The following is a 26,716-nucleotide window of genomic DNA, read 5'->3' on the forward strand; positions in this document are numbered from 1 at the left end:
TCATCTTGTCTCCCTCCTCCACTACTAAAACCTTTCAGTGGTTTCTTGTGTGTCCTTGAATATAGGTCAAACTTTCTCACATGGCCGATAATATCTTGCATGCTATCGCCCCTACCTATCACTCCAGCCTCCATCTCACACCTCTGGGCCCTCCATACACGATGATCTTTTTTCATGTCCTTGAATGCGTCTACTTCCCCCACCTTCCCCCGAATTCATCTCTTTCTTTACTTGGTTAATTTCTACTTACCCTCCAGCTCTCAGCTCAAATGTCACTTCCTAGAGGAAGCTATTCTAGAATCTTAAGATGAATCAAATTCCTTTGATAAACTCTCACGGTACCATGTTCCTTCATGTTACAGCACTTTTATAATTAATACAAAGGTGTACTATTAAAGTCTCTCCCCAATGACATTTTAGATTCTAAGAAAGTTACACTCTATTTACCTCTCCTACTTCTTCCTCTAGCTCTCCCCTACATATGACCATTTCCTAAGATATGGTGCTCTTCCTCCTGACTCCACACACTTTGGACCACAAAGATCACCTTACCTAACTTCAAAGGCTTTATCCTCAACCCCAATCTCTCCAAAGATCCAGTTAAGCATCTCCAAGTAGCCCAGTGGTTTTGCAACATTCTGTGGGTTGACTGCAGCCCACAGTTGAAACATTTCATTTGGCAACTTACTACATAGGTACACACTCAACAAATAAGTCTCATAAAACAGTATTGTCATTCTATTTTTTTTCCTGTTTGATTTCACTTTAAAAGTATTTTTCATACAATCTCAATATTCACTATCAGGTCATGACCTGCAGTTTAAAACACACTATACCAGGTATTCCCAGATGGGCATTTCTCTACAACTTCAAACATAATGTACCTATTTCCCAACTCATTTCTCAACCAAGCTTCCTTACTAAGAAATATGAGCATGCCCTTAGTCACTGTGGATCAACATGTTGGAGTTATTTCAGATTCCTTCTTACCCAACGGTCACCAAAAATGATTGGTTCTTCCATTACAGTGTGTCGCCACCCATTCCATCCTTCCCATCGCTGCCTTCATGGTTCAGATTTTACTCCAACTTGGAACACTACAGTAGCCTTTTCAGCTGATTCCCTACTTCCAGTTTTTTCAAATAGAGGTGACATATGTTTGAATCACAAGCATCAAGGCAGAAAGCTAATTCAGCTCTTGAGATCCAATAAAGGAGCATGTAAGGGACTCTCAAATGGATGTGACTTCATCTACTCACCAAACTCCTTAACTAATTAAATTTTAATTCAGGCCGCCTTACATTTCTAAAATTCCCATTACAATCTGGCTTCGTGCAATGACAGGCAGACTCACCCATGTCAGCAGTGACCATGGTAGACTGGTTTTCAGGAATGGAGACAGAAGTCTGGTCTTGGTCCATGCTTCGAGAATCTTCATTGACCTCGTGCTGACTCTGGCTAAGTTCTGATCGCAGTTCTGAGTACTCATCTTCCTCCCTGAGAAGAGAAAGGAGAGTCAGCTACCACTGACCGAGAGAACACAAATTCCTAGAAAACATGACATTGAAGAGCAAGAAAGAAATTCAGAGAGAGGCAGATCTCCCCCACCCAACCCCTTCAGCCATATGGACTAGGACTCTTTTCAGGCCTGATAAATGGTCAGTCACATCCACAGTCAGTATGTGAAACCAAAAGGTTGCTTCAGTGTACACACACACACACACACACACACACACACACAAAACAAGATTCATCTAACAGCCTACTAGAAACTTTTTTCCTTTAAAGATTTCCTGAAGAAATTAGGTTTTTTCACCTCCTCAAATTCTGAGATGAAAAAGAACCCAAGACCTAAAGCAGTATTGGTCTGAGTACATAGGCTACAGTGGGCAGGAGTCTGGTGTACAGGAATATCACATCCCATCACCTGGAAGGTCCCACTGTGGGCTTTCTCCTTGGAAGGGGATGTAAGAAGTGTTGAGCCTGGAGCTACCGGAAAACCAGCACCTCACCGATACAGATCAAACTGGATGCTTTGAGAGGTCCCTCCCACACTTACTTTCCCCAAAGTAAGCCAGTGGCATTAGGGGATGGGAAAAGAAGGTGGGAAGAGGAGAAAAATAGACACAGTGAGTTAGTGCACCCCACTCAGTAGTCTGTTTCCATCAGTTAGCACTTCTAACAGGAAGACAACACTTAAATGCTGCTATGTTCCATCTGTACACACACACCCACCCTTTCTCAGCCCTTCACAATCCCTCAATCTCTGGTCCTTGAATTAGCTATGAGCAAGTGAAGGAAACTTAAAATTGTAGCAAGTCTTTCAAAGCACGTGCATGCCTCTTCCTCACGCCACCACCATCACCACACACACAATGGACACAGACGTGGAGGGCACAACATTGACTCCCTCTGAAGCATTTACTTTGCAGGTGAGCCAGAAGAGAAAACCGTCAGGGGATTTAATCATGAGGGTGGAAAGTCCATAGGGGTCTATGAAGAAAGCCAGGAAGAAAAGTCCTCTTGGCTTGGCTTTCACTTAAAGTCGTTGACGCCAGGAGGACAGAACGTCTTCCAGTCTTGGGTTTGGGGTAGACCAAGATGGTGACGGGTGACCACTGGAACTCGGAGAAGAGGCAACTGCCATTTTAAGCCGGGGAGATACACCTATAAGTTAAAGAATGTGAAGAACTCTCCAGGGTTCTTAGTTCTTTCCAGAAATCAACATCCTCACAGGGAAGGAATTCAGCTGAGCCCCTGCTTTATAAGGTGTTTTTAATAAAAGCCATCCTGAAATCTGGGGAGACTCTGAACAGATATTAAACCCCCAGACATGCAAAATATGAATTAGAATGGGAGCAGTGAAAGCAAAAAATATAGGTTAATGTTCTAATGAATAAGTTAATTATTAGCCACCTGCAAAGCTAACAATAATTAGGTTTAGGAATGAAAACAATTAAAAAGTACCTTAAGAGTAGCCTTTATGGCCCAGAGGGTAATTGTGCTCTGATATATCAGCTCTCCTTTCCATCAGCACTTAGAAATCTGATTTTAGTTAACGGGAGGCTTTGTGTGTGATGAATAAATTACCTTTGTTGCACGGCCAATGTAATCAGCTTCAGCTTGGCTGAGACTCTCTTTATAGCCAAGAAAGCCAGATAGATGCTGCTGTATCTCTGGTATAAATGGCATTTGCAAAATCGTTAAGAGCCACCTTAAACCCTTCTGGCTTGGCAGGTTCCAAAACATATACTGGCTGCCAAATCTCCTGCTTTGTAAGGACTTCTAGGGCTTATTAGGATGAACTTTATACAGCAGAGAAGAGGGAAGGGGTAGGAAAGGCAGGCTGTTGATTCAGGGCCATTCCTTACCGAGGTCAGAGTACAGTCTGAAGGAGAATCACACCACATTAGGAATGCTTAGGCAGAAGACTTTCAGGGTCATGAAATGCAAAGCAAGGATCCTTGGTCAATGTATCTGAGCACCAAAATAAGGACAGGAAAGCCAAGACCAGATGGATGTGGTCTTCCATGAGTCAAATGTGTCCATAGCTAATTCTAACCTAAGAAGGATGCTGTGTGTGGGCACAGGAGGGGAGTCTGGGACTGCAGGTAAGTAGTAACCAGGGAAGACTTTTTATTGAATGTGAATGACAATGGGAACCGAGAGGAACAAGTAGCTGTATAGCTGAGACCACATGGGGTACAGGATAGAAACATGAGGCTGGAGGGGCACTCAGGTTGCTTGTTGAGTGGGCCGTTGGGACCAGAAGGAGAACGTACTGTATTGAAGGAGGCAAATCATCAGGGTTAGGTGGTAGAAATAAAAATAAAATGAGTGAAGTCCAGGAACTCAGGAAGAAGGGCGTGCTGCTGAGCTCTCGTATGAAAACAGGTAAAACAAGCAGGAGGGAAGTGTAGAAGGTCTATGTTCTTGACCCCAAAGGGAGGGGCTGAGCTGAGCACACAACATCTCTGGTTAAGATTCCTCCTTATGGTGATCATATTGAGTCCTATAGTACAAACCAGCACGTGCAAACAAAGTAAATAGCAATTAGAGGCAGAAAGCCACCTAGTGAGTTCAGGCCGGGTTTTGTAGCACAAAGGTATAAAAATGGTTACATTGAACCTAAATATTAAAGCTTTGTGCAACCTTGTTATTTCTCCCACTGACTTTGGTTAAAGAATTCAGAGAGCTGCATATTCTTATCATCTGCTGAATATCATTACTGGCAGCATTCCTGAAAAGAGGCTGGAATCCGGGACTGAGAAAGAATAAAAGCCAATTCACTCGGGGCCTTTTGTAAGCTGACAGTCTGCGAGTGCAGTATATGTAGAAGACTCATGCTCCAGGTCTTCTCTCTACAGTCTTATCCGGGAGCACTGGGTCACCCAGAGCAATGGAACGAGAAGTCAGAAACATTCCACTGGTGCCAGCAGCTTTACAAAAAAAGAATATAAGGTGTGTTTTCAAGGCTGCTCTGTGCAACAGGAGCGTCCTGGCTGGTAAAGCTGTCTAGCTAACAACACGGCATCAGCACCTCAAAGCAACTTCACTGTTTGCTTCTTTCTGTTGTGTATACAGTCACTCTTGGCAAATGATAACTTATTTTGGGCAGGAAAGAGAACCTCCCCAAAGAACACCAGCTGCCAGTGCTGCTGATGAAAAGGAAGAAAACATGAAAAGATCCAGGAAGTGACTATTTTAAGCCAAAAACAAAAACAAAAAACAAAACAAAAACCCAAAATACAAAAAACCAGAAGCTTTGATAAACTGATAAATGTTGATAATTAGACACTATTGTGGTAGTTTCACAATTATGGAATTGCAAAGTTCTCAGGTGTCTCTATTTGGAACATCAAGAATCCTCTCACAGAGGCGCCTGGGTGGCTCAGTCGGTTTAGCCGTCCGACTTCGGCTCATGTTATGATCTCACAGTTCATGGGTTTGAGCCCCTTGAGCCCCGCCTCGGGTTCTGTGCTCTGGAGCCTGCCTCAGATTCTGTGTTTCCCTCTCTCTCTCTGCCCCTACCCTACTCATGCTTTGTCTCTCTTTGTCTCTCTTTCTCTCTCTCAAAAATAAATAAAACATTAAAAAAAATTTTAAATAAAAAGAATCATCTCACAGGATTCTAAATGTACCTCATTTCATTCACTTAGAAGCATTTGTGAAGTGCTTCCAAGTTGCTCCTAGAGTAGCAATGATTAGTGCTTGCTACTAGTTTAGATGACAAAAGAAAAGAAAAATGCTCCCAAGTAGGCAGGCATCAGATTGTCCCCATCACCTGTGTAACTAGCAGTGGCAGAAAAGTCCCAGACTGGCAGAGATCTTTGGGCTCTTCAAAGCCAGGATTAATACCTTTATTTTATAAATAAGGCAGTTGAAGCTTCAAGAGGCTAAGTAATTTACCCAAGATTCTGCAACTAGTGATCAATACAACCTCATTCCTAAATTGAGGGCCAGGGAAACAACAATCAAATATAGTGACCTCAGGAAAAGATTCTATTGTTGTTGACGATGATTTTTAAAGAATCCTTCTCATTATTGGCTAGGGGTGAGATGATCCCTTTTCAGAAAAGGGCACGGTCAATGAAAGTGTAATTCTTATCCTGCTTTCCAGACCTTAAGGTGAAGTACCATGGAGTCAGTAGTATTTGATGTAAGTATTACTTCATTAGCAATCCCCATGTCTACTTTATGTTGGCATGCACATTCATGCCCTGTCACTGGGCTATCTGTAAACAAGACCTAGTGGACATCTGCCTGCCTTGACACCTGTCAGTCAACTATGTCCAGCTAACCCAGCCTATCTGAGCTGGTGGGGGGTGAGGAGGGGTGTTTGTTGAACTACATTCTTCCTTACAAGCAAAGGCAGACTTGCCTTGAAATGCCATCAATCTTTTAAAGAACAAAGATTTTTTAGATACAAAGAGGAGATGGATTCCTTTCAGCTCTCTTAGAGGATCTAAAGCAGGAAATCAGTGATAAGCCCTGATTCTTCCTGAAATTCCATCTCTTCCTAATTTTTCCATCTAGCACAAAGCAAGATCAGACTCCTCTATGAATCTTTCGGTGAATAATTGGGCAAATGGAAAGGTCAGGCTCATGGAGCAGGCATGAGATTTTAGAGGCTAGATTACGTTAGAGTAGATGGAGACTTTAGATATTATCTTTACTGACAAACGAAGAGCATTTTGCAGACAAAGAAGCAGAAGGATGAAGTGGGAGGGAGGTAAACAGAGGCGGAGTCAGCGTTTTAGGCTGAGGCAGCCCTTCAAGGTGAAACCTGGGGAGAACGCACCCAGGGTAAGAGCCAAGGATGAGGGCCAATCTTAGAGACAAAAGAAAAAATCTAGGGTCCTAGAAGTTCAAGAAGAACACCCCAGGAAGGAGGGAGGATTTAGGGGCACATGTTGTAGAAAAAGACCAGAAACAAGAAAAGGTCACTGGATTTTTCAGTTCAGAAGTCACTGGTGATTTTCAAAGAAGTATCTTAGCTTAGGCTACTGTACAAAATACTGTAGACTGACCAGCTTAAACAATAGGACCTGATTTTCCCTTAGTTCTAGACTTTGGTTAGAAATCCAAAATCAAGGTGCCCACATGGTTAGTTTCTGGTAAGGGCTTTCTTCCCGGCTTCCAGATGGCTGCCTTGTAACTGTGTCCTTACACGGCAGGGAGAGAGTGTATCTGGGAGCAAGCCGTCTGGTGTCTCTTCTTAGAAGGGTGCTCACTACACCCACCATGCAGTCCCCATCCTCATGACCTCAACAAAACAGAAGTATCTCCCAAAGGCCCCAACTCCAAATCCTATCACATTGAGGGGCAGGGCTTCAACATATGAATTTTGAATTGAGAGACGTAACTCAGTCCCCAGCAAAAGGAACTTCAGCAAACTGTGGCACTCAGAAGCCAGACGGCAGCAGGCTAACAAGCAATGGGAAATGAAGGAGAAAACATGACTACTCATGAGAGGCGGCAGTGAAAGGGTGATGTTATGAGAGCAGCTTTTGGGCAAAGAAAATGATCTCCTTGGGAAACATAAGAGTTCATGTTTAATTTGCTTAGAATCCCCCCCCCCCATTTCAAAATAAGCTACTGATATATTTTTCCATTTTCCCCATCCCATTATATAACCTCTCCAAGTCAGATGAGCATTAAAAAAAAGCCATTCATAACATACAGTTAAGTGAAAAAGCATAGATTACAAAACATTGTGTGCTATATGATCCAATTTATTTAAAATATTCATGAATAAAATTTTTTAGAAGGCCATATATACAAAATGTTCACTGTTTATTCCTAGGAGATGGGATTTAGGATGCATTAGGCAGGGTTCAGTTAGGAACATAAACTACACTGAATGTTTCAAGTAGAAGAGATTTAACTTAGGCAGTTCCATGCTTGCATAATGGTTGGGAGGACCAGAAAAGTGTGGGTGGAGGCCACCAGGAGTTGTCACATTTGCCATCACAGTTGGGGAACCCCCCAAAGGTCGGGTAACTGTTGCTGCCTTCACACCTGCCCCCAGCTCCAGGCTCTGGCCAGTCGGTGCAGGACTTCATGCCCACCTATGCCTGTATGTCAGCTGCTGCCATCATGGCCTGAGGAGCAATGGCTCCCACCTCCCTTCTGCTTTCTAAACCCATGCGAAGGCACTTATTGGCAGAACCCAAACTGTATCCAGATCACAGCTATTACGGCAATTTGGGAAGGAGTCCTGAGGATCCAGCCTCTTTGATTCCCGGGAGAGTGAAGAGAAAGGATCGGGATGGTACCAGGGGCTAGATAACAGGTCACAGGCCACATTCTGGCTACATGATGACCACACACATGGTTGATAATTCCACACTGACATTTCCAATTGCAACAGCGACAACACCAATTTTCTCTAACTATCCCTCATTCAAAGGTAAATGAAGTCATCTTCTCACCAAAATGGGAGAACCAAAGTCCCATCAGTTATTGTGTCTATTGTCAGGTAACCACATCTCTTCCAGTTCAGGAGCAAATCCACCTAGATACCATCTAACCTAACCATCAGACAAGTTTCACCAATACCAGCTCACGTGATATAATAGGAGAGAATAAGAAGGTAAAAAAAGGAAATTGAATACATGCATAAACAAGCAAGAAAATATGCACAGCCTTGCATCTTTTCTGTAACTGGCCATGAGGCTATAATTGATGTTTCTAACTTCCTTCTTCCACTAGGAAATCCCTATTTCCTTTGTGTTTGGCCACCGTCTTAGTTGATTAGAGTTCTTTACCGAGAGAAATAATTAGAAATCTTTATTCCTGGGGGACCTCAGTCTGTATACCTGGCACCCTCTATCTGGGATCAGATTGCTATACAGTCTCTAAGCAAAGCAAGACAAGCTTTATCAGACAAGCAAGGGAAGTGCTTCTACAGAAAGGGAAACTCAGTGGAGTTTGTAGGCTCTAGGAATGGATTCACTGAAATCTACCCAAATGTCTCCATTCAAATTCTCACCATTTCATCTTTTCCTGTCAATAGTTAATCTTTACCTAAAAGATCTGACATGGCCGTAAATTCAACTCACACTGGAATTCAGCCATCCGCAGTATCTGATTCTTGGCTACATTAGCTCTGTGGCTATAGGAGATGGGAGAGTCCCTTGTACGGTGGTCACAGAAGGTCCCAGTTCTGACTGTGACCTGAGATAAAAGTTTAAAACTAGGAGATTATCATTTTTCTTACATTAACAATTCAGTATTGTTTATGTACGGATATATCATAGCTTACCTAAACTATTCCCATATTATTTCACAGCATTTCCAATAAATTTCTAGTTCGGGCCCAACTGAAGTGACAAGAAAGTCTGTAAGGTACTAGCATTGTACCTGACTAGTATGACAATCAATTCTCTAGACCCAGGATATGCTAGGGCAGCTGGAGGTCCTCCGAGGCGTGTGCCTCCTTGCCACCCCCACCCCCGCCCAACTTGGTCTAGCACAGCATCTCAGCACCTGAGGGCAAACCAATTTCTGGTAGTGCTGGGGGCAGGAGACATGTCTTAGCCACGGAGGTGAGAGGACAGGAAGAGCCTTGACTTCCTGGCCCACGGTCTGCAGGTCTTAGAGGGAGTCCCCCGCAAGGAGGGATGGCTCATTTACATAATGAAAACTGGCAGAATTAAATGTGACAGCTGCACAGATGCAATCTCCCTTTAAATAAAAGGCACCAATAAACGTTTATGGTCAAGAAGCTCAATGTATTTTAACATGAAGCCATTTGGCCATTATATTCAATTTAAACATTCTGAAATGGAGTTTTCCAGGTGATGTGTGATGCTTTTTTTTCACAACTCACTGAGCCCATTTGCCCTCACCTTCCCAAGTGCAATACGTTTTAATGGAAATTACAAATTTACCAATGTACTCTGCCAGCCTCCTTTAAGTCTGCTCTAATCATTTCTTTAGTCTGAAAATTCTTCTCTGCTCATGCGTTTTGAACCTACAATCACTCTGAAGACCAGGATACAATTTAGAAGACTTGAGGTTCTACATTGGAATTTATTGTGTGGCTCCAGTTCAGTGCCAAGGTCACCATGCTTTTGCTCAGAAAACAGAGACCTGGGGCGCCTGGATGGCTCAGTCGGTTAAGTGTCCGACTTCGGCTCAGGTCATGAACTCACAGTTTGTGAGTTCGAGCCCCGCGTTGGGCTCTGTGATGACAGCTCAAGCCTGGAGCCTGCTTCAGGTTCTGTGCTTCCCTCTATCTCTGCCCCTCCCTTGCTCAGGTGCTCTCTCTCTCTCAAAAATAAACAAACATTAAAAAATAAATAAAGAAAACAGAGGCCTGTTAGTACCCTCACCAAGTAGCCTTTGGAGGGCTACTCTCAGAGTTGGAATAAAATGCACCCAAAGTGTCTTCTAACCCAGGACTCCTAGAGGGACAGTCGAAAATAGTTGCCTCTAAAAGGGCCCTAATTGCAGCTTGTACAAACATTCAGTGAACAAAGTGCTCTTTCTCCAGAAAGGTAGGTGCCAACCATTTGCTTTCCTCAGGGCTATTCCCTGAGCACAGGCAGGATGATAAAAAGTTCTCATCCTTGGCTCAGTCCCTCAAAGCAAACCCCTCCTCTGAAAAGCAGGGCAGACATACCAATTAGGTGCTGTGGGCAGGAGACTTTGGGGTAAACTGATTGATAAGGAAGGCAGGGCCATCCAAAGTCACTTTCATGGAAAGACTATTAAGTAAAAGCAGAGAGACTGGGGGTTCTAACTCTGCCTCTACCCTCTGCTAAATGTAACTTCAAAATCACTACTTAATATTTTTAAGCCCTAGCCTTTTTGCTAGGCAAAATGATGTATCAAATCTTGGCCTCACCTTAGGGGTTTTTATAAGGCCACATCAATCTTGGTCGATAAACTTCAGGTGAACTCAAAATATTAGATTATCTAGAAGCATATGTACTATTTGGTTATAAGCCACATGCACAGAGCTCTCAAAATCCCCAAGGGAGGCACACAGTTTGCAAACCTAGAGCAGACCTGGTAGATTCAAGAGGTGGTAAGGATGTTGGTAGGGAGACAGAGGCCCCATTCACAACTGGGCAATAAAGCATTTCACCAACTTCTAGCTACACACTCTTATCAGTAAACTGAGGATTACAACTCCCACCCTGGCTACCTTCCAGGGTTATCCTGACAATCAAGAGAACAGAATAGTGGAGGGAAAAGTGTACAATTATCAACGTTAAAGAGAAAGTAGTTATCAACTGTAAAAATCTTGGTTGCAAATAAAACATCATTATAGTTCATCAGGATGATTTCAACTCCAGGAGCCGGGTTGGAGCCCAGAGAGGCAGAGAGAAAGCTGCACTGGGAGCCCACTACCTGATGGTGGTGCCTTGCAAACGGTCTATCTTCTTATTGAGCTCAGCAATGATGCTGTGGAGTTCCGTGATGCGTTCCTCATACCGAAGCGTTGTTCGCTCCTGGACATCCTCATGTTCTCTCATGAGGTGGGACTGCTCACACTGAGATCAAGAGAATAAGACAGAAGTGCCAGTGAGTTGACGTACCTATGGGTGAGTGATTGTAAGTTTTATGGTCCCAAGCCACCACAACCTCAACATGGAGCATGCTCCAAATAAACATGTGCCCTCTGATTGGCTGGGAATCCCAGAAGCCACAATAGCAGCTAACTTTTATCATGTCCTTTGCCTTTGTAGCATTCATCTGTCTTTAGGAGAAGTTCCTCTACCATTGCTCACAATCTTTGTGGCATTATCCAAGTCTTCTGCTCCCCCCTCCCCCCCCGCCCAAGAAGTGGGCAAGTGGCCTGAGCTGAATCCATCGGATACCTTCTTTTGGGAATGTGAATCTTCAGTGAATGGACTTAGGATTGTGTGGAGTTGATTCATTTGACTGAGGATCCTGAAAAGACTGTCCCTTAGTTCCTGAGACCTACATCTCTGAGCTTCCTTCCCTCCCACATTCCTTTATGGTTCTTGAGTTTCCATGTACCCTTTTAGCTAATGTTTGCTGGGGTATGTTTCAGCCACTTTTCAACCAAACAGTCCTAGCTAGTATAACAATATTTCTTATCTGACTGTTTATCTGCAGACTTAATGTTTTCCTACCAGACTATGAACGTTGGCAAGGCAAGGACTAGGTGTTTCCATAATTTAGCCCTAACACCTGGCATGTGGTTTGCTTCACTGTGGGTGATCTAGTAGCATTATGGAATGAATAAATCGCAATATATCACACTGTCAAGAAGACTGCTTTGCTGAAACCATGACAGAAGAAGCTGACGCACTTCCCTTGTTCAGCATTTGATGGTGTAAGAGGCAGCAGATGCTATAAAAACATTTTTGTAGCTAGAGTTTAGATCCTAAGGAACCTGTTCATCTCTTTCACTTCTCTGCCCTCTCCTCAATGCCCCACTAGTCTCTGTGAGTTGGATTCATTTGCATAACAATAAAACACTCATCAGTGATGGAATGAGGAATCTAGCTTCTGTCCCTGTCTACTGCGTTCAGCCCTGATTAATTTCCTGTCCAGCAGAGGAATTTTAATTTCATTTCAGCAAGGTTTTCCTAATGCCAAGAGCCATATGTACTTGCCAGCTTTGCACCTTCAGGGCTAGTGGCAGACAGAAAAGGGTAAGACTTCTCACCCACCACGTCTAACTGTTCTCCCCCTCCCTAAATCTGTGGTTTCCCATGGTGTAACCCAGAAGCTACTGGGCAGGGACAAAAGCCTTCAAAGATATGCAGAACAGTACACTAGGCCCAACTCAATACTGAAACAGAAGTATGCAGCAAAGAAATCTAATAAATATGGTGGTATATATCATGGCAGAGACCACATCTACGACTTGATCAGTATCAATGCGGTAACTTCCTGGGTGCTGCTCAGAGCTCCAGGAGCAAGGCTGGAGGCAACAAGGTTGTGGAAGCTGCATCACAGATCTTTTGCGAGATAGCTGCTTTCAGAGAAATAATGATGTGTCTGTTCTTAAGGACAACCTGCAACATCAAATAATGTCCACTCAAGGTCTAATGCTCAAGAAATAAGTAGAAGCAGAGGCAAGAATGAAGGGTGAGTCAAAGTCCCATTTACAGGGAAGTTTTCCTAAACAGAACAAAATTGAAACAGGCCTCAAATACTCTTTCCATGAAGTTATGCCTTTTCATCCATGGTCCATCATATTTTACAAGGGACAACAGAAATCCACAAAATGACAGTGTGTCCAAGACAGTATCTGTCAATAAATGAAAAAGGTTCATATTTCTCTGGAACATATGAATGCTGTTTCTCCCCATCCCCACAAAATATCTGTGAGCTTTTGTTATCAGTCTTTATTCCCACCTTCAAATTGTGTGTGTGTGTGTGGTACGTACATGTGTCAGTGTAGCTGGCACTCTCATGAAGGTCACCAGTTCTAGATCTTTAAAGAATTACAAGATCATGCCCAGTTTGACCTGGATTTCATTTCCACCAGGACTCTTCCAGCCATCGTGCTGGCTCCTCCTCTTTGCTTTTCCATATGCATCTCTGTAGGGCTACACATCACTGTGAAAGGCTTCCCCTCACAAACTCAACAGCTCTCACTCCATCAATTCCTCCTTTACTGTTCCTCCTTCACAGTCTTCAGAGGTCAAGAGCCCACTACCATCACCACGGCAGACCAGAAACTGCAAAATTCACTTAAAGATGAAAGTGTGCAAATACTCATAGAAGAAAAGGCACACGATCAACTAGTAACCACCAAGACAGCTCTGGGCATCCCTGGTGACTGTTGTGAGCTGTCTAATAGGTAAGATCCGGGCGGCTGCCCAGGTTGCCCGAAGAGCAGATGGCCGATGCCCAGATAATGAGAGCACGCTATCTGGGACTACACCATCTTTGCTCCTGCCTCTAACTGGGAAGTCTGCCTAGAGGGCATGAGTACGAACAAGAGACAACAGGAAGCCTGATGATTCAGACAGAATGGCACTTGTAGCTAAAAGGAGACAAAAGACTCATAATGTGTATTTGGAACTTAGGGGTTCATTTAGGAGTAGCAACAAGAATATATTGGAGAAAAAAAATTCCTAGCTGAAGGCAAAGATATCTGGTTTACATTCCTATATTTTTTTCCAAAAGTATGGTTTCTTTAAATACTGGAAAGCATCTATAATTTAATTCTTCTTCTACAAATATATATATATATATACATATCTTGATTTCCCCTAACATTTAAGATGGCGTGCTGGGTGCCATAGTGGGGGTCACTGTGACACACCTTTTGAAGGGAACAGCTTCCAGATGGAATTCTGTGCTGGAGAAGAAACATGGACAGAAGCAGGGGTTGGGGGGAGGAGAGATGGTGGAAAGGTACCTTGGGGATTCTTTACACAGTGACAAGAGAACACTGGAAAATCATAATCCTAACTCCTAGAGTCAAGGTGAGTGGATGGCTGGAGAAGACATGGCCCAAGGCCCATCTGTACGTCTCAACATGTCCTTGAGGTGTCACATTAAACACACTTCACCCATTCCGCCCACACTCATTGGAACCAGACAAAGATTTGCTGAGACGCTCTCATCCTCAAGCTTAGTGAAAATCCCTCGAGCTTTTCCAAACTGTGGGGCAAAGTGGAGCAACTCCCATGAGAGCAATAGGGCAGGAGAAAACAAGTCATGACCTGCAGGAGCCAAAAGAACCCAACAAAACTCCCTTGTTAAACAGTTCTTGGGAAGCTGTACAAGACCAACCCCAGCAAGGGACACTTTAGTCCAGGGAAGAGGAGAAGCAGCCATTCTGTGCACGATCAGCACCTTCCGGCCCTGGTTAAGCATCTGGCAAGCCCGGATTGTTCAAGTCAGGCCCGATTTTATTATCACACTTCAGTACCGTTACTGTTCCAGTATTGTTACTGACCCATGCCTCTCACTGCCCTCAGCTGTCATGACCTGGGAGAGCATTTCTTTTAGCCTCGGCAGGGGTGTGGGGTGGTGGTGGGGTTGTGGGGTGGTGGTGGGGTTGTGTGTGATTTCAGGCATTTGGTTTCACAGGGGCACACGTGAGGTCAAGCTGGATACTGCACCCCCAGAGGGGAGTCACCCGAGGGCAGGTAGCCCAGTAGAGTCTCAGTTGAGAAGGCAATACAACAACAATGGATCAGGATAAAGAAGTATTACCTCTATGATTACAATTTTTTTTAATTTTTAACTTGAAAGTTTAAGTACTTTACACATTAAAAAATGATAGATGTTCATTTTCTCCACAATCCGTGAATAAAACCCTTTTCCAAATGCTGTTCATTTCTCTCCAGTATTTTCTTACATTTATGCAGCTCTGCTGGGGCCACCATGTGGGATGAGCATCCTTTCAGCATTAGTGCCCCTGTGGTAGCCAGTAGGGGTGCTCACCAAGACTCTGGTTCGCCACCATCCATGCACAGGTGGGATTATATGCTCCCTTCCCCTCGAAGCTACATATGGCCACATGGCTTGTTTCAGCCAATGAGATCTCAGTGAATTGGTATCATTTGCGCCCGGAAGCCTTTAAGAGCTCCTTCAGAATTTGCTACATTCCTTTCCCCGGAACATGGCTGCTGGCCATGTTCCAGACAGAGGAAGCCCACCAGTTTAGGAGGCTGGCTGAGGATAATGCCGCACAGAGTTTCCTGCCAGCACTACCAAGCTCCTACCATGAAACAAGAAACACACTTTTGTGGGGCGCCTGGGTGGCTCAGTTGGTTAAGCGTCCAACTTTGGCTCAGGTCATGATCTCACAGTTCGTGGGTTCCAGCCCCATGTCGGGCTCTGTGCTGACAGACAGCTCAGAGCCTGGAGCCTGTTTCAGATTCTGTATGTTCCTCTCTCTCTGACCCTCCCCTGCTCATGCTGTCTGTCTGTCTCTCTCTCTCAGAAATAAATAAAAAACATTAAGAAGTTAAAAAAAAAAAAAAAAAGAAAGAAATACACCTTTTGTATCTTAAGCCACTGAAAATCTGGGGTTGTTATCACTGCATATTCGGATGATACAACCATTTTATAGATGAAAGCCAACTAAATGTAAAGTGACTGATTTGTTATATCCAAGACAACAAGCAGAAACCTCTGAAAAACCCTCCTGATTCCTGTTTATGCCATCAAAGAGTTAAAGTGATTGAGCCACAATCTTCTCCTCTCCACTCCCTCCCAGCTCCCTGACCTGTGAGCTGGTCTCTATACCATTTGCCTGAAGATCTCCAGTGGCACCAGAGTTGTCCTCCTTGATTTCCTTCCCTGACTCACCTTGTGAACTCCAAGAAACACAAGTACTCTGCCTTCTAATATCAGAGGAGAAGTAGGAAACCCAGACAACTCTCTCCTCAACACACTGGAGTACCAAAGTAAACAAGTAGAAACACGGGGCTCTAAGACAGGGCATTCTAGGTCCCTCCGGTTCCCATCAAGCCAGCTTTAGCTGCCCAAGTTAGTTATGGAGCGATGACTTTCTTAACAGGGAGGAATGGCAGCTTCTTCCTGCAAAACGTCCAAGTAAGGGATTATTTTCTTCTCCTCACCATACAGAAACACCCCATACGATTTCAGTTGAACAAAATAAGAAACGGTGTCAAACAACACACTGCCACTTTTTTCCCATGATCACAGGGAATTGCATCCAGGGCTCTCCCTCCTCCCAGCCTGTATGTGTCAGTGTTTGGACTGATCTTGCAATACAGCAAAGAAAGCAAGCTTGCGGTTGCAGGATCTTGCCTGCCATGAATTTCTGGAGGTCAGAATCATTAGGATTGCTCCCACAACTATCAACTTTGCCTTTGTCTGAAAGGCAAAGAAAAAAAGATTGGGGTTGGATAGGATGAAACTGCATTTTTCCTGCATTTCATCTGACACTTAATATACACTCTGAGCATTTTTCCCTAGGTATCAGCTCTCCTGTTGTGATGATGAGGCAAATTTAAAATCTATATAAATACCTGTGTCTAGCCACATAAATTGGTGAAATTGCCTATATGCGAAAAATGTTTAATAAAAACAACCAGTATCATTACAACCACCAAGAATAAAACCCTTTAGGCCCATCTCTGCTATTGGTGCAATCCGGGGATAAAGCCATGAGTCAGCCTTGAGACAGACTGGTCTGAGAACTTGAGCTCTTGTTGGAAAAACCCTGTGCAATGTGCTGATGCTAAGGAGCTTTATGGTTTTGTTAATGTTCTTCCCTGGGTTTTATCTTACCCCACAGAGGCCACTGATCTTTAATCATCGCATTAGTCTCAGCTGTCAAACCCAAGAGCATTATGAACTCCATTCTTGAAAACTGCAATGCCATCATTCATCTGTTAACCCTCTCAACCATCCTGAGGAAGGGGGTCAGCACCACTCCCTTTTAAAATACACGAAGAAGTCATGCTACTCTCTCAGGATCACAATGGATTGGTCTCAGTGATATTACCGAGGGTTATTTTTATCTTTATTCTAAGACCCTGCCCAGGTACTCCCAAGGGGAAGGCAGGAGGAACAAGGCCGACTAAACAAAGAGGCCCAGCACAAATGGAAATGCCTTTGATGAGCAAAACAGCAAGAGCAATTTACCAAAGAAAGTATAAAACCAGTAAGAAAGGAATAGAGAACATTCCTGACAAAGAGAATGCATTCCAAAGTCCTCTTTAAGTATTTCATACAATGAGAGAAAAAAGAGGTAAGAAAGCAGTCTCCTCATTACATTTAATGAAAACTATTTGTTTTCTTCCTAAAAGCCAAGAGGTAGAAAATTCAGAAGACTTGCTTTCCAAAGATAGAGAGCTTAGAAATAGAAAGTGTTCTGGGGGTGCCTGGGTGGCTCAGTCAGTTAAGCGTCTGACTCTTCATGTTGGCTCAGGTCATGATCTCATGGGTTCGTGAGATAGAGCCCCATGTTGGGCTCTACGCCGACAATGTGAAACTGCTAGGGATTTTCTCTCTCTTGGTTAGGCCTCCCCTGTTCTTTCTCAAAATAAAAAAATAAAAAAACATTAAAAAAACATTAAAAAAAAAATCTTTCTGGAGCGCTTGGGTGACTCAGTCAGGTTAAGTGTCCAATTCTGGATTTCAGCTCAGGTCATGATCCCATGGTTTGTGGGACTGAGCCCCATTTGTGGGATATTCTCTCTCTCTCTCTCTCTCTCTCTCTCTCTCTCTCTCTCCCCCCCTCCCCTGCCCCGCCACNCTCTCTCTCTCTCTCTCTCCCCCCCCCTCCCCTGCTCACACACATGCATGTTCTTTCTTTCAAAAATAAATAAATCAACTAAAAAAATTTTTTAAAAAGAAAGTGTTCTGTATTACTACTGACTAATTTCATTTCAAAGAGATCCATAAACTTGTTTGAAGTATCATTTTATAGCACTTAAAAATACAGCAACTTAAAACTGTTGGTATGAAATAAATAGCAAATATGCTGGAAGCATTAAACTAGTACTATATATGATCTTTGCCAGCTTCCCACATGAGGCTATTTAATGTTGGTGCAAATACATACATGTGTCTATGCGCCTGTTTGACTTGGGATGGAAGGGATGCTTAAACCAAGTGGATCTGTGCATTATCCCCTCTCTGTGACTTCGAGATCCCCCGTGGATGCTAAGGGCACCCTGGGCAGCTTAAGAGACATGCAAGGTCAGTACAGCTGTGAATTCTCATAAAACCTGGCTTCAAATTCTAACTCTTGGTATTTTCTAGCTACATAATCTCAGGCAAGATACTCAAATTCCCTAAACCCTAATTCCTTCATTCATAAAGCAGCAATGTTACTAGTACCTGCACCAAAAGTCATTATGAGAACTCCCTGCATAAAGCATGCTGAATGCTTGGCACGCTGCCTGTCACAAATATAGCTCAAGAAGTATGGTAATTATCATTACTGGCATAAGCTAACAGTGGTTTTGTTCATCAAATCCCCCAGGAAGTTGTAATGAACAGCCTCCAAAATGCTCTTATGATCCTTGAATCTCCTTTGTGTGATACCCTCTTACTGAGCCTGGATGGGACCAGTGACTAGTTTCTACAGATACAATGTGGCAAAGGTGATGGAATATCACTCCCCTTACATTATGTAAGGCTCTGTCTTATTAGCAGACTTGTTCTAGAATCTTTCTCTGCATGGATAGCTTTGAACCAACAAACTGTCCTGAATCCTACAACCACAAACAAATTAATTCTGCCAAGGGCATGGTGAGTGGACTCTTCTTCCCCAGCTGAGGCTTCCGATGAACACTCACCTCTGGCCAACACCTTGAGAACAAACACACAGGAAACCCAGTTAAGCCATACCTGAGCTCCTGATGCACAGAGCTGTGAATTAATAAATTTGTGTTATTTGAAGCCAGTTTTGGTGGTAACTTATTACACAGCAATAGAAAATGAACACAGAAGTACATTGCCTTCCCCATCACACTGATATAGTCTCCTTATTCTTAAAACTACTGGCAGGTTGACTTTACAACCATGTATAATAAGCCTTTTTTTATTCAGCTAGTTCTAGTGTCACCATCAATAGTGAGTCAATAGATGTGAAAGCTCTTTTTGAGAATTTCAGATGAATACAGCCACCATTTACATTTTAGTCATAGTTCTGTAGTATTTAGAGAGCTGGTAAAACTTACGAAAGCCACAGAGCGTAAATGTGTGCATGAACTTGCTCTTCCACAATCTGGTCAAGCCTCAAACATGAATCACTCACCAAGGCATAGAACACAGGAAGTGTGGCACAGCCACACTTCTTATTTCACTGTTCTTATTTTCTCTTGCATAAATCTTAACTTTATAAAAGGTAGGAGACTGGCAAGTCTGACCTTTTTTTTTTCATGTTCTCTTTCTGGGTCCCAGTATCTGAACTGGAAAGACATCTCCATTGAAGGAACAGAGAGTAATTTTTAAGTATATTTGTGTAAGAATGCAAACAGGATGGAGTCAATTAATGGGACTAGGATATAATGAGCCACCAAAAACTATTACATAACATTATCTTAACCCTAAGTAAGTTAAAAGGGAGCTGACTCAATCCTTGATCTAGCACAGAAAATGGTGAGCCATTATTCTCTACCATCCTCTGCAAAAGATGCTCTGTCTTTGTAGTCTTAAATTTTAATAAATACCCTCCTGGTCATCTTTTAAAAATCCAAGACTGTGGTACATGTCAGCTTCCAGTTAAGAGCTTTCACAATTTCTTCCTCTTAAAAAAAATACTCACTGGTAAGTAAGAACTATTAACAATAGTTGACTTTGAATGGTTGTAAATTAGAAAACCTGGTCACTTAACACTGTTTTATATTTTTCTTTAATACAAAAGCAATCTTTCCCCCCCCAAAACCCTTATGAAACAAACAAAAAAGCATTAAAACATGTTTTAATTCACCAGGGCCCACTACTGAAACATTATAATGCTTTCTTTCCAATTTTCCCTTCATATTTTTGTTACTTTTACAATCAGAAGGAAAATATTTTAAGTCTTCATCTAAGTACAAACTGACAATTTTTATCTGTATGACATCCGACATGAGGCAAGAACACTGGGGACTTTGTCTTAGCTCTGGTGCTAAGCTATTCATTTGACCTTCACTAAGCAAGTTAACCTCTCTGGGATGCCTAACAAATGTGGAAGTAGATGATCTCAAGTATAAAGGGTCTTTCCTTCCTACTCAAACAATCTACGATCATGAGACAGGAGTTTTCAAAACTTTCCACAGGTCATCCAGACCAATGACTGTCACAGCCTGATTTTTAGATCTTTCTTGAATTCCCACATGAAAATAGAGCTCCTACACAGCACAACTAAAGCATGGAGGCAAGGTATCCTCTTGAACAACAAAATACAAGCAGGCAAGGACAAACTCACACCATCCACAAGCCCAGAAGGGTATCTGAGTGGGCAGAAGCAGAGGAAAACAACAAGGTTGTGGACTTGAGAACTGGAAAACTCCACAATAACCAGTAAGTATACACAGGAAAGTGAGGAAGGCCAATTAGAAAATAGCAGCTAACACTGGAGAGGTTTTGCCTGAGCCAAGAGTAAATGAGGAAGGGGTCCATAGTAAGATCTGAAAGATCTAAAGCAGCCAGTCCCTGAGAACTTATAAGACTGGCCCTAGGACTTGCTTCTAGGAAGAGAAACTGCTGATAGTGGGATCAGGATTGAACAGGAGTGGGGCGCCTGGGTGGCTCAGTCAGTTGAGCATCTGACGCTTGATTTTAGCTCAGGTCATGATCTCATAGTACTCAGGACTGAGCCCCACATTGGGCTTTGTGCTGACAATGCAGAGCCTGCTTAGGATTCCCTCTCTCCCTCTCTCTTTCTCTCTCCCTCCTCTCAAAATAAATAAATAACTTTAATAAAAGAAAGGGGAGGGGGGAGGACTGAACAGGATGGGGAAACAGAGACAAAAGAAGGAATAGATCCAAATAGAAGTAGGTGAGGGGAAAATAGCTACGAAGTATCAGAAAGCAGGCTGCCATATTTTTGACAAAATGAAAACAAAAGAAGACTAAGCTCTATGAGCTTATAAAACCACCTTAAACCCCGCCTTCTAAAAGTTTAAGGAAACTATTTTTCACATAAAAATGAAAAATGGAAAAGTACTGAAGTCAAATTCCATATAAAGTTATATAAGAAGGAAGAAAAAAAAGAGTAGAATAATATCCCTAATACCATGGAAGCATGCCACAAAAATGGAACATCTCTCTCCACCCCTCAAAAAAGCCCCAAACAATAACCTACTATTTCAAAATAAGCCAAAAGACTTGAAGGAAATACAATGACATAAGACAGGAAAGAACGTAATTCAGAATTTAAAAAACTCAGAAAGTAACAGAACACAGGCAACAATTAGAAATAAATAAAAACGCATTTCAGGAATAAAGACTAAACTAGAAGGCACACTAGAGACAATAAACACAACATGCTATGCCCCAAAAGAAACTTTAGATGGATAACAGGAAAAACCAAGTAAAAATGGAGAGACAGGATGTGGATAGTGAGATACTGAAAACAGGCAAAAATGATCTAACATAAATATAATAAGCATCCTTGAAGACAAAAATCAAAGCAAGACAACAGAATATTCAACTCCATAATTTTTTAAAACTTCCCTGACATTAGCATATTAAAAGAGATAATCAAAAGAATACACAGCAAACCTGAGAATATCAAACCAGGATGATTAAGATTAAGAGTTACTCTAGTAGGGGTGCTTGAGGCTGGCTCAGTTGGTGGAGTGTGTGACTCTTGATCTCACAGTTGTTTCAGCCCCATGCTGTGTGTAGAAATTACTTAAAAATAAAATCTTAAAAAAAAAAGTTACTCTGGTAAAATTACTGGACTTAAAAAAAATAAAGAAAAACCATGCCATGGATGTCTAGAGTAAGTGTCTTGTGATGCAAAGAAAGCTTTGAGGACAACACTCTGTGTTGAATAAAAGAATGTGGAAACATAATCAAGTAAGGAAAAGATAGGCCAAGGGTTTTATACCCAGCAGAAATGCCTTTCGAGTACAAAGGGCATACACACACAGTCACTAATGAGCAAGAACTTGGTGAAGATTATTCCCCTGAGCCCTCCCTGAGGAATCTACTAGAAAATAAGCTTCAGGCAATAAACAGAGGAACATGACACAAGGACCACAGTAAACATTAAATATATATTTACTTGTAGAAGACTAAATGAGGACTAGAAGGGAAGGACATGAGTTGCAATGGCCATATGGTCAGTCAGGGTGGATAGAGAACAGCTGCAAGTAACTGGAAGAGTGAAGACAGCATAATGCAACCAAAAAAAAAAAAATTAAATTCTTCTCAGGGGCTAAATTTGTTATGATGATAGTAATATTATTCTGAGACCATATATACTATGGTATGGAGCAAATAAGTAATTATGCAATATTCTAATCCAATCATCCTCTGTAGCCTTAAGAGCCAAGATTCTTAGTACAAAAGGAAGGAGATACAGATAAAACATACAAGAAGCTACATAAAAAGTGCCTCGTAGTCTGAATTTAAATTGGAGCTATTAGTATGAACTCCTAAGGTATTTTATCTTAAAATTTACATATACATATACATGTGGAGATAAATAAATAAGAAAGAAAAAATTCCTTGGCTGTGTCTAATAAATGAAGCCTGAAAACAATGAATAACCTAGGAGCAATAAGCACCCTTAGCACCCAGCCTGTGGTATTGAAATACCATTTTGTGAAAAAAGAAACAAGAGCTGCTTGGGGAGTGGTCACTACCAGATCTGGGACAAAAAAAGGTACTAGGTGAGTCTAGAATAACTACCAGGTTCATGTCAAAGGACTCAAAGCCAACATGAAGACATTCATACTGGCCAAAGATAATATAATTTGAGTTTCTTCAAGGAAAATAATTACAATAGAATAAAACCCAAATATGTTTAAATCTACAATTTCATAATATTTTTAAAAACTACTGAGTAATTTCAAAAGATTACAGATAATTAATGATCTTGAAGAATGTTGATAGAACAATGAAGTAGTCTGCTTTTCCTCTATGAATCTCGGTTTCAACAAATCAAGGACAATGGGACATGTCTCTATAAAAGCATTCCAATTAATGGGAAATGGCAGAACTAAAATATCATGATTTTTAAGTCCTAATAAATCAGTGAATCAGTGGACATAGGCATTGAGTATCAATGACAGCTAACATCACAGAAAACGAGACCAAATGACATTATGTGCCTCCCAGTGGAAAACAAAATACTCTCTTCAGTCTTGCCAAAGGGACATGAACTTGATTGAGCCTCTGGGTCCACCTGCCATTCCACCTGACAGAGGAATGTGGTGAATTGTACTATGGGTGAGTTATAGCAACATCCAGACTGTAGGAAACTCTACAGGTCAAATGGCCAGGTTTCTAACAGATTAATTAAAAAACAAAGAATGGAAGAAAAACCTATAAATTAAGAGATTCAGAGAAAACCTGTAATTTTTAAATGAGCAACAATAAACTCTGCTGGCTAGGGACATACAAACTTCAGTGATATATTTTTTTAATGTTTCTTTGAGAGAGAGCATGTATGCACATATGCGCAAGTGGAGGAGGGGCACAGAGAGAGGGAGAGAAAGAATCCCAAGCAGGCTTTCCCTTATCAGCATAGAGCCCAATGCTGGGTTCGAACCCACGAACCACGAGATCATGACCTGAGCCGAAATCAAGAGTCAGATGCTTAACTGACTGAGTCCCTCTGTGTTTTATCTTAAAATAAAAAATGCAAACGTTTCAAAAAACTTTCCAGATCCCTTACCTGTGCCTTGGCCAATTTCTTTTCCAGAAGGTCTCGTTCCCGCTCTGTTTGCTGCAGACGTTTATTAAGCTCCACTATATCTCCCTTGAGTGATGCCAGGGCTGCCAAGTGGAGCTGTGGTGACAGAAAGGAGCACAAGGTTAGATCCTTTGGCAGAAACTCGTTCCTTTCCTTCATTCCCTGTAATTAGTGTGATCGTATTAAAAAATGCATCATCTCCAACGGGTGCTATTAAATCAGCTGTCTTCCAGGCAAGCCAGGTTACATGGTCACCCTAAATGTAACAGGGAGATTTACATGTGGGCAGCAGGACCTAGTTTTGGTGACCAAATCAGGACAGAGAGCAAAACTTCTCACTCTCAGGGCTTTCACTGAGTTACTCAGCAAGGATGAGCTTACGAGCTCGTGTGGGGTCGCCTGATTCTCAGCCTGAGCAGCAAGGAAAAAGGAGAACCAACTGAGCTTTTACCTTTGGAAAATATGAAAGGTGAACAGGGCAATTCAATCACCCCTATTGCTGCGTGTACAGACAGACCATGGGGCTGAGTATTAAAAAAAAACTGGGAGACTTTTTTTTTTTTTTTTCAGATGGTCTCCTCCTAAAGTGGTCCTTGCCAGCTCATCTTTCTTCATTGTCCCCCACACCAGATGCCACTTCTGGGCAAGCAGGCCCTCTTGTAGAAGCAGGACCAGAACACTGATAACTGACACTTGGAAAAGACCAAGCAAGAACCCTTACAGATCTCTGTCCCCAGCCAACAGCCTCAGGTTAACTGGAGCTACAAGTGATGTTCTTCAGCACAGCAGCACGCGGTACCACCCTGCACTTCCGGGATCTCAATCTACTAAACATCCAAGCTCTAAATACTGAGCAGCAGCTGCACCAACAGCTACCGCATGTGCCCTCTGTGGCCTTGCAGGCCGATGGCTTAAACAGGTCTGTTCAACACACTGATCCCAGAGCAATACCCTTCAACCTTCTTTGCCCTGTGAGTCACTACTTCTCATCGGTATTCATTGCCAGTTCCAGGGGGAGCCCAGACGGTTCCCCAGCTGAATTCCACACCACGTTTGGGTGAGTGGCTACAATCAAAACAAACCCTTCCTCCTTGCAAGTTTTTAGTAGCTTCTGCCAAGAGGGCGTTAAAATAAGGAGTAAGCACATAAATATGATCTTTAAAGACGGACACAGCACGACGGTACACAGTTCAACTTTGAAGATTTTAATTTCAAGTTTTTGAAAATGCTTTTCTGCAACTGCATGTGGGCTGGCAGGTTTGCTGGGGGGTGAGGAGGAGTACGGGACAAGGATGTACAGGGCAAGGTCCGGACTATCAAAGCAGTTGTTTACGTTAGACTAGAACAGCAGCCAATGTGACTTCACTTAATTGCATCAGGACCACAAACCAACAGATCAATAGCCGATTTGAAATTAGGAATGCTTGAAATTTAAAAAAGAAAATGTCAGGCAATGTGGTGGTATTTGCCTTCTCGTGTAGGGCTAGGGCTGCCCAGAAAAAGGTCACTTTGGGTTTCAAATACAAGGTTTTGTATGATGAATTCTCAGCACAAATACCAGTGTTCCCATTGTACAATCTTTTTGAGGCTGTTCTGCTTTCAAGAGGGTGGAGAGGGACTCAAATTCACTACCTTAGGCAGCTGGGTTTCCCCCTCTGCCTCTGAACTGTCAATCTGAGGATTTTCTTTTAGCATCAGACATTGTGGTCTGTTACACATTCTGCCGAGTCTTGGGAGAGGCTTTACCACCTCTCCTCTGGTGAGAAGGGTAAAATGCATGGAGAGCTGAAATGTTCTTTAAGAAATACAGGAGGAAACGAAGATCCCAACTGTATAAGCCTAGACATGCCTCTTCTCCCCCTCATCTCCCTCCTACTTCTGGGGAAAGGACAACCTGAAGTACCTGGGGGAGAATTAGGAGGGAAAAGTTTCACGCTAACTTCAGAAACTGGGCCAGATGAGGAGACACACAGAGTAGTTATTTCCATCATAGCACGTGGCAGAGAGGGTCCAGGATGGGTCACACCTACCAGAGAGGGTACCCATCTTGGAGCAGGTAACACCTCTGGGCCTATCAGCTCTCCAGATTGCTAGAAAGATCCACACGATGTGCATGTGGGCCAAATCTCTTTGCTTTCCTGGATGGAAGAAGCCTGTCCACGAAGCGAGAGTAGACGAGTTGTTCTTCACCTTCTTTGGGTTACAAACTCCTTAGGAATCCATGTGGGTGACAGACTCTTCTCTTAGGGAAGAGTATAAGTTTGGGGTTGATGCATGTATTGCACCTAATTACGGTGATTCTGGAATCTTTCCATAAACTCCAAATTAAGAAGTCACAGATACCACATATGTTTTGTAGACTCTCTCAAGGGTCATAATCCTAGTTGTTTGAGTGGGGAAAGGGCCCTGGGTACTTGACGTCTCCCATTCCACATTTGCTGGTGAGGACCTAAAACCCAGAGATTAACTTGCTCACTGAAAATCCCATGGATAACTCAGCTGTAGCACCAAGGCCACCAGTACCCTTTCCCTACTATATGTTATATGTGACAAGAATTTTCAATTTTTTTATGTGGATGAAAACTTTACCTGAAATACTTCCCTCTGAAGGGGCACCTGGGTGGCTCAGTTGCTTAAGTGCTGGCTTTGGCTCAGGTCATGATCCCGCAGTTTGTGGGTTTGAGTTCTACATCAGGCTCTTGTCTGACAGCTCAGAGTCTGGAGACTGCTTCGGATTCTGGGTCTCCCTCTCTCTCTGTCCCTCCCCCATTGTGCTCTATTTCTCTCTCTCAAAAATAAATAAATGTTATAAAAAATATTTCCCTCTGAATATAAAAGAAATAAACACGTAACAGGAAGATAAACATTCTAAGGCTTTAGTGGTGGACTCTGGATGGTTTCAAACTTCTGGGGAGATATTTTTAATAAGTT

The 26,716-nt window shown here is 42.6% G+C and overlaps 1 protein-coding gene across 3 annotated transcripts in view; it reads right to left on the reverse strand.

Moving 5' to 3' along the window:
- MCC (MCC regulator of Wnt signaling pathway) overlaps positions 1-26,716 on the reverse strand; it is a 271,105-nt gene that overhangs the window by 94,214 nt on the left and 150,175 nt on the right. For all 3 annotated transcript variants that reach the window (XM_077757204.1, XM_077757203.1, XM_077757205.1), the window contains exons 2-4: positions 23,768-23,881; positions 10,864-11,006; positions 1,355-1,497 (exon numbers count right to left, since the gene is read on the reverse strand). In XM_077757204.1, coding sequence (XP_077613330.1) covers positions 1,355-1,497; positions 10,864-11,006; positions 23,768-23,881 — 400 coding nt within the window. The remainder of the gene's footprint in view (positions 1-1,354; positions 1,498-10,863; positions 11,007-23,767; positions 23,882-26,716) is intronic.

The sequence above is a fragment of the Crocuta crocuta genome, unplaced genomic scaffold (assembly GCF_008692635.1).
Source record: "Crocuta crocuta isolate KB4526 unplaced genomic scaffold, BGI_CrCroc_1.0 scaffold131, whole genome shotgun sequence".
Taxonomy (NCBI): domain Eukaryota; kingdom Metazoa; phylum Chordata; class Mammalia; order Carnivora; family Hyaenidae; genus Crocuta; species Crocuta crocuta.